Raw genomic sequence first — 16,357 nt, 5'->3', positions numbered from 1 at the left:
AAACTAGACTGCATATGTAAAGTTTCAGATTTACTACATGAACAACTGAAATACCCATTTATGTTCACATGCTAATGGAAACCAATAAACAAATACATAACAATAATACACACATTTTCCTTGCATGCTGTGTGGATCACAAAATAAAAAGGGTGTCCAACATACCAAACAAAAAGCATCTTCTTTCTGCACTCTTGTGCAACAAAATAGAAGTGACCTAGAAGCAAGCTACACAAACTAGGAAATACAATAATAATCCCAATTTATATAGCAATAATGATTGGCTTACATTAACATTGGGTTTCATATGTAGCACAATCCTATTAAAAGTAGCAAGGAAACCCAAAAGATACACTAGACTGCATAAGTAAGGTTTCAGAATTATTACATAAACATCTAAAAGACGCATTTACGGTCAAATGATTATGTGAACCAATAAACAAATACATAACAAATACAATAGATAAAAAGAAGGAAATCACATTAAATTGGATTGCCACACTGTAGTTATTGATAGGATTTCTAGAGATTGGCGTGCCTCTCATTTCTGATGGATACATCCACCTGTGGATTCCTCAATTTTTGAATAGCCCCAATGTGCCAGCTTTCCATGGAAACTTTTCTTCATAGCTCTCCACGTCGACGAGGACGTCACAATAGCACGTCTTCACATGCAACTGCATCCGAGGTCTTCGGAGCCATAAGAAGCCCTTGTTGGCGTGCTGACATCAGTTCCCTTTTTCCTCGCCTTTGACACATAACCGGTTTTTAATCTCTCCCTTAGATTATTGTTGGTGACAGTGTTTCATTTTGAAAATACACTGGATACTTTTTTTTTTTTTTTTGCAACCATGTCTCCACCAAGGAAGTTCAGAATGAAGCCCTACTGGGAGTGACATGGTCAGATGCTGATGCCACTCACAAGCCCTCACGACAACTGCCTTTGGTGTCTAAGATCTGACCACAACATCAACGCTTGTTCTTCGTGTCAAAAGATGAACCCAAAGGTCTTAAAAGAGAGGCAAAGTTCTTCATGGCCAAGGCACGGAAGGAGAAGACACTGAAAATCTTGACCTCGTTCGAAGTTTCCATCTTCTCACATCTCAGTCATGTAAGAGGAAGCACCAGAAAAAGCAGCATCACAGCGCTCAACATCGATCTTTGTGAAGGGTATCTCAGACGTCGGTGTCTCCAAGACCGAGGTCGACTGAAGGCTCTCCAGCTTCATCTCCTGTGGCTTGTCTGGTGTCACCTTCGAGTCCAGTATGGCCCACCGACTAAACCTGTGCCTCCTGATTCGAAGCCAGAAGTGGTCCCTCCGAATCCAGTTCTTCCTCAGCCTCCTTGACAGTAGCAAGAGTATCCATCTTTACCTGCCCCTGGAACAGATCCTTCCAGCTTCCTCAATTCTATGTATAACATTTTTTAGTAGGGCAGTGATTCCCTTCAGGTGCGCCTGTGGGCCTCATGGGTTCGATGTTGCATTCCTTGGGAGGCTTCTCAGTGCCTTATCCGCAGACTCCACTCATGCCAGTGGCCCAGGTAACATGGCCTTCTCTAGCACCTAGGAAGGTTACTCTTTTGCTGACTGAAACTCATCAGGAGTCATCTGTGTCTTTGCCGACATTGGAAGGCTCCATGCCAGCGCAGCATCATTCGACTCCAGTTCTTGTGGATTTGGCGGTTCAGGTGTTGAATTCCTGGCGCCAATACCAGCGTCACCAGCACTGATTCAGTCTCCTACAGTGCCGCTGCTTGAGTCGAGGCATTGATCCCATACAGAAGTTCAACACCTTCTGCAGGAGGAGCAATATTTGTGCACTCAGCAGGATCCTGACCTAGAAGAGGGTGAAATTCTTGTGCATGATCCCGATTTTGAGGGACTTGCATTTGCAGGTGGCTTGGACACTTCCACAGAATGGGAATTGTAGTCTCCAAAGGGTATGTCTCTGCATGAAGTTACGTCAGACAATGCAGTGATTTAAAAAAGGCAGCTGACATGTTGGAGCCCCTTCCTTCAGCAGAACTTAAGTCTAATTTGCTGACAGAAGTACTTCATTCAAGTTCTTTTGTGTCAAAAGCACCATTGCCTTTCAATGAGGCCTTGAACGAACCTGTCTTAGACTTTGACAAAAACTTTTGTCAAAGCTAGCAGAGCTCCAACCCATTGCCAGAAGGTAAAAGACTGTTCCAGGGGATCCTGTGTTCTTGAGTAGTCATCCTTCAACTGAAAGCTTGGTGGGTCAGGCTGCTTGTTCTTCGAAGTTGACCCCAAGGTCTTTCCCAAATTCTCCAGTGGACATCTCTGATATATGTTACCACCACTTGTCTTTTGGGCCGTTATGTTCATGCCTTGATGAAATCTGCCATGTCTGTGGTTCTAAAGCTGGCATAAGATGTTCAGTGACAATTTGCAGAATTCTTGAATGACAGCCAGGCGGAAGGGAGACAAGCTCTCCAGTCGGCCTCAACTCTGCTGATTCAGTGGCTAGAGCGATGGGAATCTCCGTCACTATGCAAAGACACCCTTGGTTAAGAGGATCTGTATTTTTGCCTGATGTGCAAATCACTCTAATGGATTTGTCTTTCAATGATGCAAGACTGTTTGATTCCAAAGCTGATTCTGCCTTGGAGAGATTTAAGGACAGCAAAGCGACAGTGAGGTCTTTAGGCCTTCAAACTCAACATAAGGACTACAGGCAGTTTCACTTGTTCCTGGGGTTCGGCCTGAACTATTCCTTTTATGGCAGGCAGCAGTTCCAGCAGCAACAGTCAGACAATCCACTTTACAAGTCTTCTAGAGAGCGTGGTAAAGACAGACAGAGGAGCTGCCCATCAGACTTCCTCCTCCTCTTCCTTCCTGGCAAATGTCACAGGAAAGCAGCCCTATTTTCAGCTTCTTAGAGATTGCCTTGTCGGTGGGAGGAAGACTGTCCGAATTTCTACCACAGTTGAGGCCATAATATCGGACCTGTGAGTTTTGAGTTTAATACAAAATTGAGTACGCTCTAGCCTTCCAGTAATTTCCCCCACCTTTTTTGGAAGACCTTTTTGTGCTACTCCAACAGAAGGTACAATCCCTACTTCAAAGGGGCACAGTGTAGTTGATTCCAGCTCAGGAACGGGGTCAAGGATGCTATTCCAGGTACGTCCTTATCCCCAAAGAGGACAGTCGTTTATGGGTGATCCTAGATCTCAGGATTTTGGATTGGAAATTCAGAATGCTGACCCTAGTACAGGTGCTTCTTGCGCTGGACAAGGAAGACTAGATGGTTTCAATCGATTTTGAAGGATGCATATTTTCATATCCCCACTCTGCAGTCGCACAGGAAGTATCTCCGCTTTACAGTGGCGTCACAACATTACCAGTTTACTGTACTTCCGTTTGGTCTTACTTCTGCACTTTGAGTCTTCACGAAGGTGATGGCAGTGGTCGCAGCACATCTCAGAAGATGAGGTGGGCCAGTATTCCCTTATCTGGACGATTGGCTGTTCAAAGCCAAATCTCCAGAGATGGTGTTTTGTCACTTGCAGTTTACAACTCAGTTGTTGTACAACCTCTGCTTTTCCATCCACATGCTCCAATCTCACCTGGAACTCTCTCTCTGCACACCATTCTTAGGGGCAGTGAATCGTGCCTACCCTCCTCTTTAGAGAATTTGGGACATTCAGGCTTGGAGTCTGATGTTTCAGAGTGGAGCAATGGTTCCAGTCCAGAAGGTCATGTGCCTGCTTGGTCTGATAGCTTCCTGCATTTTGTTGGTCATGCATGAATGCTGGCACATGAGGGCCCTTTAGGGGTGCCTTCACAGGCAGTGGTTTCAACACAATTGAGATCTCCCTGAGTCTCCCAAAATCTCCAAAGACACTCAGTAAATCTTTGCTGGTGAGCTGTAGACCTCAGTCTATCTCAAGGAAAGCCATTTTATCCTCCTCCTCCAGAGACCACAGTGATAACAGATGCCTCCACTCTAGGGTGGGGAGCATATCTGGTGGAACTGAAGATCAAAGGAATGTGGTCTACAGAGGAACAGTTGGTGCACTTTAATCTGTTGGAATTGCAGTTGATACATCTGGCTATCAAGGCCTTCCTCCCTTCCATTTGTGGTCAGTCAGTTCAGGTCTTGACAGACATTACTACTGCAATGTGCTATGTCAACAGGGAGGTGTGGAGTTCTTATCTTTGCAAAGAAGCTCTACAACTCTAGTCCTGGGCTCAGGACTATCAGATTTGCATCATGGCAAATCACTTGGCCGGAAATCTGAACGTACATGCAGACAGGCTCTGTCTGCATTTTTCAGCCGATCACGAGTGGCATCTCCATCCGGAAGTGGTAATTCACATCTTCTGGCTATGGGGGACCCCTCAAATAGACCATTTTGTCACTCACGAGAATATGCACTGCCCGTCGTTCTGCAGCCTCCAGCATCTGCTGCTGGGAGCATACTTTACGCATTTCCCCCATACCCTTGATTCCTTGGGTTCTGAGGAAGATTTGCCAAGGCCAGGCCTAAGTCATATTAATAGCTCTGGATTGGCCGAGAAGGGTGTGGTATGAAGATATTTCACCTCTCACTGTGCCTATCGCTCCGGCTCCCCCACAGGACAGACCTCTTGCAGTCGCAGAGGAAGGTTCTACGCCCCCACCTCCTGAGCCTGCACCTACATGCCTGGAGATTGCACGGGGCAACCCAAGTTCTTTTTCTCTCCTCCTTGAAGTGGTGGATGTTATTTTATAGGCCAGGCAACATTCCACCAATTTGGTGTATGCTGGCAGATGGGCTAGGTTTTTTAAGTGGTGTGGTGGAAATTCTTTAGACCCATTTAAAAGCCCATTTGTCGGATGTTTTACGTTTTGCACTTTCTATAGCGCAACAAGGTTGTGCAGTTGCAACAGCTAGGGGTTATTTGTCTGCCCTTTTGGCATTACTTTGTTTACCCGACTAGCTTTCCCTGGTTAAGTCCACTATATTGCTAAGATTTATTAAGGGACTCTCTAAGAGGTGTCCTCCCACTCTGTTTATCATGCCCCAGTGGGATCTTAATTTGGTATTAACATACCTAATGGATACTCCATTTGAACCCTTACATAGTTATCCTTTGAGACTACTTACTTTTAAAACAGTATTTTCGGTTGCCATAACGTCAGATAGACGTGTTAGTGAATTACAGGCGTTAAGTGTGAAACCCCCTTTCACTACTTTTTATGCAGATCAGTTGGTGTTGAGAACCAGGACTGCTTTCTTATCAAAGGTGGTTACTGCCTTCCACTTGGGCCAATCTATCATCCTTCCTGCTTTCTATCCTACTTCACTTCCATCTAAAGAGGAAGAAAGGATTCATTGTTTGGACCCTAAAAGGGCTGTAAGCTTTTATATAGACAGGACACGTGATCTTCAGCTGGATGATCAACTGTTTATTGGCTATGTGGGCAAAATGAAAGGAAAGGCTGTGCATAAGAGGGCATGGTCCGGGTGGATTATCCTGTGCATAAGGATCTACTGTGCCAGGGTTAACACAGCCACCTGATAGTATTATACCTCACTCCACTAGAGCTAAGTCTTCTACTTCTGATTTCTACTAGAGATGTACCAGTAGTTGACATCTGTAAAGAGGCAACTCGTGCCCCCCTTCAAACTTTTGCAAAGCGCTATTGCTTAGACTCCAAAGGGAGGAGGGACGGTCACTTTGCATGTTCTGTTTTGCAAGATTTTTTGGTATAGGCAGATAAGAATTCACCTCTGAATGTCGGACTGCTTGGGTACTCTATTCGACAAGCATGTATCCATCAGAAGAACAAATTACTTAACTTCAGTAACTCTATACTGGAGGATACAGTGGAATCTTTACTGACCCACCCATCTACCCATTGCTTGTCTGTATATACCAAAAAGCAATCTATTTGTATATTATGTATGTATTTTTCATTTCATATACATATCAGGGGGGTGGAATTTAATAAAGTATCTACATGTCCATGAGACAAGTTGCTTCATAAATCTTCTTGTCCTGTAAAAAAATCTACTTGTCCTTTTGGTGCCATGTAGCACGGCAACAAAGTATGGTAACAATCTCCTTATATAAAAGACCTGACAATAGCCTCTCTGATTATGCCAAGGCTAATACTATAGTAGGACTTTAATACTAGCACTTTTGTAATTTTTCTACCTTTCCGCAGATCTACATACTGAGGCTGGAGGTAGTGGTAAGCAATAGTTCCAAGGTTGAAATGCCATTTGATTATGTGCAAACCTACTAAAATGCATGTTTTGGAAATGTACTCCTGACAAGGGCAGAAGTAAATCTTCTTCCATGGTTGGGGAAAAAAGTGGTTGGAGGAAAAGTAAACTTGTAAACGCTCAACAGATTTTTACATGAGTAAATGTGCACATCTGTATTTGCTTGTGCTAAAATACATTTCACAAATACGTTCTAGGAGTACATTTTCTGGTCTAGTTCTGTATAATTCTTGTGAGTTCATGAAATACATTAATTTGCACTAATCTAAAGACATATACCATGGGTGCAATTTTGTGAATTTCTTTAAGAATTGAGGCCCCTAATTGTGTCTGGCATTACAAAATTCTGTCTCCCTCTGTCCATCTATCGGCTGGCTTCACAGTGAGTGATAGCAATGTGCTCATTCACACTGAGCATATCGGCACACAGTGATTTTGTTCAGTGCCAGAAACTTCTTCGTTAATGTGTACTTTTTGAGACCCAAAATATTTTTATTTTTTGCCAGTGTTTGTTACAATGGTGAGGGTTCTGCAGCTCCCACAATAACGTTTTACAAAAGCCATGTCAAAACAAGACACACATTGACAATACCAAAGACTGACCACCAGTGTCTGACCTATTGGTTTTGCCAATGCTTATTTATTTTCATGCTTCCCATAATCTTGTTGAAACTGGTCACATTGATTTTCCACTACGAAACTATGAATATTTTTGGGAATTACCAGCATGCATCAACAAATTTTACTAAATAGTGCTTCAAAGAAATGGTACCTAAATTTCTGAATAGTTTAGCAAAACATTTTTTCCTAGTTGCGTTTTTTTCTGAACATTTTATTTTGAAAGCAGAGTCCTCAATCTTGCTTTCAAGCTTCTGCAAATATTTGCATTTAATAAGAGGGCATTCTTGAAGCATTATACATAGCCTCATATTGTTAAACTTTGCAAGCGTGGGTACGCTTTTTTCTTTCTTCTACTGGAACCACCGTCCGTAGAGCAGTCCCAGCTTACAACTTTTATATAGAATGCTGGTCCTAATACTAAAGGATTTGCATTAATGAACCATAAATATAAGTACAAACTTGTAACATGTGGACACAAATATTACCTCGGCTGCTGACAATTCCCTTCCCTGCTCCATAATGTGGTACTGTAAAATAGCTGCCCAAGGGTTTGTGCTGCAAGAGGTTGGGCCTACTTGTCTCAGGACAAAGTAAACATGAAATCTTGTTGTCCTTGACATCAAACAATATGTCCTGGGTATATGAATTCCACACCCCTGATATTGGTGTATATATGTAAATCTTTGATTTAAGTTTCCAACATATTGTACTCATGATTTTGGTTTCACCCATTCGCCTCAAAAGCATGTAAAAAGTGGGTGAAAGTTTACATCAGCACACCCTACAAGGGCTTCTTATGGCTCTGATGACATCAGAAGGAGTTGCGTGGAGAGCTATGCTATTGTGACGTCCTTCTTGAAGTGGAGAGCCAGAAGAAAGTTTTTGTGGAATGCTTGCGCATTAGGGATATTCAAAAGGTGAGAAATCTACAGGTAGATACTGTATCCACCAGAAAAAAAGTGTTACTGAAGGTAAGTAACTTTATTCTTTTTGCTCCTTAATGACTTTCCTTCCATTTCAGGAATCACCACAAAACTTTCCAGAACTATAGCATTTTTTTTATTTTGTGATGTAATTTTTTGTGGTGGAGCTTTAAGGGGTACAAAGATGGAAGGGGGTTCCAAAACGTGTTTTTCCACCCATACATTTTTCATAGACTATTGTATTTGACACAGCACAAAAATAGCTGAAAGGATTTACATTAAATTTGTCAGGCTTATATATTATGGTGTGCAGATAATCAATTTTGGGTACTGCAGGTAAGTATTTTTAAGTTATGTGGCATAGTGATATCTATGACCACATTCGTTTCATGGAATTTTGTGAAACTACCGTGGTATATGGCTATAACAAGTCTGATTCGATAATGACTACCTTTACAAAAGATAAAAGCAGCCATGTTGTTTTAAGCCACTTTGCCAAAAAAATGGAAAAAAATATAATAGACTGTATTTCGCAAATATAGTGTAGTGCAGTGTTTTCACAAGTTTTAACATATTTAATTCTGGAAAAACAATTGTATGGAGTAAAGAAGTAATACCTAAAACAATTCCTAAAAAAATACAGTACTAAATAAGTACTATCACAGTACTCCGTAAAGTTATTTAAAAATATGTAAAAATAAATACATTTCCCTACCTTTTACCAGTTTAATAAAGTGGCAATAGTTGGGAACAACAATAAAGCGTACTACTTACCTGTATTTAAGGGCCTAACACAGATCAAAGCCAAAATGTAGTAAAAACAATATGGCTTCCTTTTAATTTTCTAACAAAAAAGCCACTACCCAATTATATGCTGGTTTGTTACTGCCATGTACCACAGCATACCTCAAAGTTACAGCTCTATACCACGGCCCAAAATTTGACTAAGGCTTAACTGTATTATTGTATTGCATCACCCATGGTGTCGCATGGGCACTGCAAAGCTTAAGTCAGATTTACAAAGCAACACAAGGCCACCATGCATGACTCTGCATTGACTGGTAAATCTGGAGACACGCAAGACAGCTCAGTTTGCTGTTTTGCATTACTCGTACACCATAATCTACACTCCTGCTAAATTTCACATACAGCTATACACCACTCCATCGTATGTCTCTACATTATACACCACTACACTGTATGGTATTCCTGTATACACCATTCCAGTGTACACCACTCCACTCAACACCACGGCACTCCAATGTACGCTGTTCCACTCTATTCCTCTCACTGTATGTCACTCCACTCTACGCCACTCCAGTGTACTCTGCTCAACTCTGCGCCACTCCAGTGTACTGTACTTCACTCTATATAACTTCACACTACTAAAGTGGCACAGAGAGTGTATGGAGGTGTGCTACTTATAATTTGAAGGTGGTGGATCAATTGTAAATGAAAGCGCTAACTAGAACTTTAGAATTTTTAACGTTTTTGTAGTTTGTTTGGTTTGTATTAGGAACAAGGTTTTCCTGACTATGATTAAGTTTTAACCATAGGTTTTTCAGGTAATGTCAATGTTTTTTTAAAACATTTTTTATTAAAAAATGTGTTTCAAGACATAGAGTCCAGTGTCGTGGAGTGTTATGTGGTGTGACGTATAGTGCAGTGGAGGAGAATGTTGTAAAGTATATTATTGCAGAGTGGAGTATTGTGGAGTGGAGTAAAGTGGAATAGTTTAACCGTTAGTTGTTTTTTTCATTGATTACATATACGTGTGTGTGTGTGTGTGTGTGTGTGTATGTATATATATATATATATATATCAGCTGCCCCCCCCCCCCCCCAGCACTTGTTTCTGCATCGTAGATATCTTCATTGAAGTAATAAACAACCCTCCCGCCTACCTGGCTGTTACACTTTGTCGACAGTCAGAAAATCACCCAACCATAACAATGAACGGGCTCTGGGAGGGAAACTGCCAGTAAAAGGCACTGTGGAGGGAAGGGGTTCCTTTTTTACCTTTACCTTCAATGTTGGCCTATCTGGCTACGTTTTTACCTTCGTGTACATTCTGTGATGAAATAGTCTTGTATTCCAGATGCGGCAGACTTCTGTTGCAAATTCCTGATTACATCCATAGACAGAGACTCTGTGCTGCTGCTTCCTTGCAAGAAAACTATTTTAAAAAAACGTGTTCTGGGGTCTACGAAATGCGGTAGACAAATATTCTAGAGTTTATGACTTCAATAAGGATACCTACAATGCAGAAACAGGACTGCGGGTACATAAACTTTTCATATAAGCAAATAATGGAGAACCAATATAAAAATGTTAAAAATGGATGGCATGATCACTCCTGACAACTTCATCAATGTGATGAAAGAATGCTATTTTAGCACCATACTGACGTGGTCTTTCTATGCAGTGCTTCTCCTGGTTGCATCTTAAATTCATTGTTCCACAAGCACAACTATCAGTTCTGAACATACCATTCACAAGCTTATCTCAGTCATGAGCATTGAAAAAGGTGAGCTTTCCCTAAACTTCAATTCAAGACATATGGCAGAGCCCAGCATATATGAGACAGACAAAACCAACAACAAACCTAATTAGGCTTGGTGATGTTTGAGGCCATTATGTTATGCACAGCTCTCTTTTAGGTCCTGCCATAGCATATCAGTAGGCTGAAATCTGCACTTGGTCTTGGTAATTCCAAAATTGTGGTACTCTTCTTTTTCAGGCATTTTGTCTTGATGGTGTATTTTAGATCATTGTCCTGTTGCATGTCCAAATTTAAGCTAAGCTTTAGCTGTTGTTTTTATGGAGTGGAATTCAGGGAGGACTGGGTGATTTTGGGACATCCAGGAGCCTGATGCTGGGTATGAGGTTCCTGTGGTGATATGGAGTGTTTGGTTATCAGGGAACAAGCATGTTTCGAATTAAATTCTCCATTCTTTTTTAATCCTCAAACGAATGAATGAATACGTGCTTCCTCGCCCCACTCATCCACCCAAGCTCTTACTGTACTTGCCATAATTTATAAAATAACTTCCTGGGCCTACCTTAGATTTCAGTGGTTGAGGAAATTGTTTGGGAAAGTGCAAGTTAATAATTTATTACATCACATTTTTATTTACAAGATGTTTTGTGTGCTCATCTCTAGCGTGGCCAGTTAATCTCCGTTGAAGATGCTGCAACCAGGCTTAATCTTTTAAATCGATCTGCTCTAAAATCTGTTCAAGCCCAAGCCAAATCGGTATTCCAGACACCAACCACTTGCAAAGAAATATTGACTCCTATACATCGTAGCTGTTCTCCGTGGTCTGTAAGCAAGCAAGAGGAATATGTGAAGGTAAGTGTAATTGTGTTGTTGGATTTTAACGGGAAAATAGGGCATCTAATATCTGTGAAGCCATAGATTTTCACAAGAGACTGATACTTTCCCATCATGCCAGATCTCTTTGAGATATATATAGATACATGTACATACATGTATAACTGAGTCGCAAGAAAAAAGTTAAAAACAAAAACAACATAACCTGATCCCATAGGCCTGGTGGCCGGGGCTTAAAAAAAAAAAAAACATTTTTAAAAACATGTTGCCGCAAATTCGCGAGGATCCACAAACTCACTGCAAAAATTCTTGAAAAAACAAGCGCAGTTTCCTGCGCGTGTGTCTTTTTTTGCCCCTTGAGTTGTTAGAGGCAGCTATGTTCTCCCAGACCCGGATGCAACCCTCCTCATGCATAGACAGTGAGACAAAACCACACTAAGATGGTCACGGTTACTCACTGCCTTTCAAATAAAACATAAAAATTGCTCGTGACCTGACCCTTAAAGCGGGTACACAGTACCACAAACTAACTAGAAACGGATCCAAGTGTATGTACTGGGAAATGGTCCTGAATATAGCGCAGTCATGTCACTTTGCAATCACCTCAAAGCGCTATATATATTATTAGTCTACTCTCGATTCCCGTTCAGAGCCTCCGCCCCTTTAGACATCGAAGCCCAGACTGCGGTGTCAAGTTTAACTCTGTAACTCCTTATATGCAATTAATAAAGTGATACACTTTTTTCTGAGCAATTCATAAACTCATTAAAGGAATTTTCAATCAAATAAATGGCATATCCAGCTCTTCATTCTCATAGGTTGAAAGGCTTTCAGTCTTGTTCCCTTGTGCACACAGTATGTTTATGAGCTGTACTAGTGAGGTTATTGAAATGTGTCAGCTGCCTCTTGCTTGTTGAGGGCCTATACACACTGGCAGGTCGGCAGTGAGTATAACGCCCGAGGTGATTTGTAAATCACAATTATGAATGCTGTCAAGGCCCTTTAAACGTCTCATCCTTCAGTGGTCGGCAAACTGGGTTCAATTACATATGAACTAGTAAAATTCTATTATGAGAGGGTAGCGCCCGTGGTGGATCCTTTCTCAAAACTGCGAAAGAAGTGGAACACACCTGAGCTTTCGATTTCTGTGGGAAAAATGTTTCTTGGAGTCATGGGGCATCCTAGTCTGATGCACACGGTTATCAGGATTACGCCCCTTATACTGGAGTACAGGGAGAGATTAAGTAATTTGCCCAGAATTACAGGATGTTAACTGGACACAGTGACACCGAGACTGGAACCTGGTTCCCCAGTGGGCAGCTCTAGCAGTAACACCACATCTTCCTTTAGAAGTTGTTAATGAGTTCATTTGAGTTTGTGAATGTTACCACCAGGGTTCATTCTAAGTAGTGTGATAATTCTGTGTGAGGACCCATTAACACGCATTTACAGTGTCAGAAAACTTCACTCGCGCCCTCGCCATGCACAGTTTTCTTATCAATATTATCTGATAGAGACTTCTAGCTGCAGATTCCTTATATTTGAATTCCCTGTCGTCGGCTTCTGCGTGCACCGTTGGGTGACATCGTTCGGTTCCGCATGCGTCATCCGGCTCTGCTTGGCTTCGTCAGCGTCGTTGGAGCAGTCTGTGACGTCACAGTCACCTATAAAGGCACCAACCCGGTGCGTGTACCTCGGTTCTTTTTCTTCTGCTCCAGTTAAGTGCAGGTCTTGTATCGAGCTACCCTTTGCCTTTTTAGCAAGCCTTTTTTCTACCTTTTGTTTCATTTTTTTTTCCGTCTGTGCAAGGAAGATGTCATCTAGGAAGACTGAGTTCAAGCCATGCAGCACCTCTCATGGCGCCATGTCGGTGATGGACCTTCAACAGGGACCACGACTCGAAGTCGTGATTCTACTGTCGGGACATGGCCCCGAAGGCTTTGAGAGATTTGTCTCTAAAGCTCATGGCGGCCTGGTAGTCCACTTCGGTCGGTGCAAATCCTCTGAGGTCACGGTCCCACTCAAGGAGGAGGTCGCGGGGCCGCTCCTGGAGCCCCAAGTCTCCTTCTTCTCACTCGGGCCACTTGGGGAAGAGGCACAAGAAGAAGTCGACCAAGTGGACTTCGCCATGCCCGTCAGTCGAAGAGGCATCTCAGGAACGTCTGCGTTCTGAGCACGGTTCTGCGGAGCCGTTGCCAGAACCTCTCCCCTTATCCGTTGCTTTGCGCCTCTCCCCTTAGCCGGGAGTCGGAGCGACCCCCGCTCAACTAAATGACTTTTACGAAGCCATGCACCTCGTTTGTGAGCGGGTTGCCCTGTGGGTGTGCCTTTGGACCCCGCGGGGTCAGCAGGGGCCCCATCAGGTCCCATTCAGCCTCAGCATCGTTGGGGACCCCAGGATCCGATATTCGGAACGGCACCGGTTTCTCAGTCGGCCTCTGGCGCCAGGTCCGACATCAACACTCACACTCCTCCCCCCAAACCCCCCCCCACCACCACCACCACTGGTGCCCACTGGTGGGGGAAGCCCCATCCTCATTCCTAATGATCTGGAGCAGGAACGGCGACACACAATGCTGATTCTGACTTCGATGGCACTGATTCAGCCCAGATCAGTGCCTGAGGCTTATTTTGATAAGCCAGGCACAGGTGAGGAGTGGGAGGGGTCTGAGGACCCTTTGGAATATGGATTAGAGGAGTAGGACTAGTATGAGTCTCTAAGGGAAGCCAGAGGACTGGATACTTCTCCAGATGCTGGTATGCTCTCACCTCCTTCTGTGGCTATGGAGGAAGGAGCATCATACGCCATGGTGGTGTGTAGAGAGGCTGAGATCTTGGACCTGATGTTGCCTACGGTGCAGGTCAGGCCTGACATCTTGACAGAGGTGCTTCAGCCAGGGGTTACTACATCTGAGCCAATGTAACCCTTTAATGAGGCCCTTACTGCTGAACGTGGCTCCTGTGAATAGGACAATTGCCCGCCGCCATCGACCAGCTCCTACAGACCCTAGTTTCCTCACCCAACACCCCAACCCGGAGAGCATGGTGGTCCAAGCCTCCACATCCCGTGGTGCCTTCCCTTGCGCTCCCCCGGATGGGGAATCCAAGAGGCTGGACCAACTTGGGAAGATGTTTTCTTCCTCCAGCCTGGCATTGAGGTCCGTAAACACCTCATGTCTATTTGGCCGTTTTTTCCATACTTTATGGGATATGGTGGCACATGTGCTGCCCCAGGTCTCAGAGGGCGTAGGGGACACACTCCCCCAAGCTGTCAAGGATGGGAGGGATGCAGCCAAGTTTACCATTCGGTGTGGCTTGGACACAACCAACTTGCTTGGCAGGGCGATTTCTTCGACAGTGGCACTTCGTCGCCACACCTGGCTGTGTACCATTGGCTTTTCTGGGGATGTCCAGGCAAATCTGATGGATATGCCCTTCGATGGCTCACGCCTTTTTGGTGAGAAGGCAGACTCAGCGCTTGAGCGGGTCAAGGACTCTCGAGCCATGTCCAGATCCTTGGGCCTCTCGGTAGCAGTCTGCCTATCGGCCCTTTCGAGGCTTCCGGAGGGGCGGGGTACCACGCCAACCACAGGTTAGCCACCGTCCTCCAGCTTCACAGCATCCAGTGCGAGGACAAGACCATGGTACCTTTGGATCCAGAGGGTCTAGCCAGAGGTCGGCCACCACCCAGCCCCTGTCTTCCACAATGCCCAAGCTCTCCTAGTATGGTTCTGCAAGGCCATGTTCGTCCAGTTGGAGGGAGGATTCGATTTCATCTTTCTCACTGGCGGTCCATACCATTGCACATATGGGTCTTGCCGATAATACAGAAGGGCTATCCCTTCCCCTTCCAGTCTTTCCCTCCCTCTATGCCTCCATTAAAAGAACAGCAGATTATTTAATCTTGCTCTGCGAAGAAGTTATGTCTCTCTTGGCCAAGGGGGCGATAGAAAGAGTCCCGATGTCAGAAGTAGGCAGTGGTTGTTATTCCTGCTACTTTCTGATTCCAAAGAACAACAAGAGTCTTCGCCCTATTTTGGATTTAAGGGACGTCAATTTCTTCCTCAAAAAGGAGAAATTCAAGATGCGCACTCTAGCTCAGGTCTTGTCAGCCCTAGCCCAAGGAGACTGGATGGTAGCATTGGACTTGCAGGATGCGTATTTTCACATCCCCATCTTGCCCAGCCACAGGTGTTACTTGCAGTTCAAGGTGGCTCACGAGCACTTTCAGTTTACTGTGCTCCCTTTCGGTCTCACCAGTGCCCCTTGGGTGTTCACCAAGATGATGGCAGTGGTAGCAGCTCATCTGTGCACGTTGGGTATTTCAGTCTTCCCCTACCTCGACAACTGGCTGTTGAAGGCTCCTACACCCCAGGCTCTTGTTACCCACTTTCAGACTACGGCGGACCTCCTGCATTCTCTGGGGTTCACTATAAACATGCCGAAGTCACACCTGACTCCTTCTCAGAATCTCCCTCTCATCTGAGCTATTCTGGATACAGTGCAGTTTTGGGTTTATCCTCCAGAGCAGCGAGTCCAGGATATTCTGGGTATGGTTCCGATGTTTTGGCCTCTATCCTAAATGTCGGTGAGACAGACTCTAAGGCTGTGGGACTCATGGCTTTCTGCATCCTGCTAGTAAAAAAAGCCAGATGGCATATGAGGGCTATGCAGTGGGACATGAAGTTTCAGTGGGCACAGCTTCAGGAAAATCTTACTGTCAAGGTTCAGATCTTGTATTGAAAGCATTTCTTCCTGTTGTGAAAGGGAAGAAAGTGCAGATGTTAACAGACAATATCACCGCAATGTGCTACTGCAAAAAGCAGGGCAGTGTGGTGTCGTGGACCCTTTGTCAAGAGGCTCTGTGTCTCTGGATATGGCTAGAACCGCAGGGCATAACCCTGGTGGTTTAACACCTGGCAGATTCTCTGAAAGCCAGGGCAGAGGAACTCAGCCGGCGATGCTTAGTGGATCAGGAGTGGTATCTCCATCCGAAGGTGGCGCAAGAACTCTTTCAGCAGTGGGTAGAGCCTTGGTTAGATCTGTTCGCCTCCGCAGAGAACGCACAATGTCAGCAATATTGCATGTTGGAGTTTCCAAAGATGTTTGTTGTGAGTGGAGTTCAGGTCGCCTGTAAGCTTTTCTGTCCATACCACTCCTGCCCAGAGTTCTCAAGAAGATCAAGAACGTCTGGGCCAAAGTCATCGTAGTGGCTCCGGATTGGGCAAAGAGAGTCTGGT

The 16,357-nt window shown here is 44.2% G+C and overlaps 1 protein-coding gene across 1 annotated transcript in view; it reads left to right on the top strand.

The window, feature by feature from the left end:
- Positions 1–16,357, top strand: part of FBXO43 (F-box protein 43) — a 167,818-nt gene that overhangs the window by 141,494 nt on the left and 9,967 nt on the right. Inside the window, exon 4 of the mRNA XM_069220551.1 lies at positions 10,947–11,135. Within this exon, the coding sequence (XP_069076652.1) occupies positions 10,947–11,135 (189 nt within the window). The remainder of the gene's footprint in view (positions 1–10,946; positions 11,136–16,357) is intronic.

This window comes from Pleurodeles waltl, chromosome 2_2 (genome assembly GCF_031143425.1).
Source record: "Pleurodeles waltl isolate 20211129_DDA chromosome 2_2, aPleWal1.hap1.20221129, whole genome shotgun sequence".
Lineage (NCBI taxonomy): Eukaryota > Metazoa > Chordata > Amphibia > Caudata > Salamandridae > Pleurodeles > Pleurodeles waltl.
Note: the sequence above shows the minus strand (reverse complement) of the source record. Positions and strands in the feature narration are given on the sequence as shown.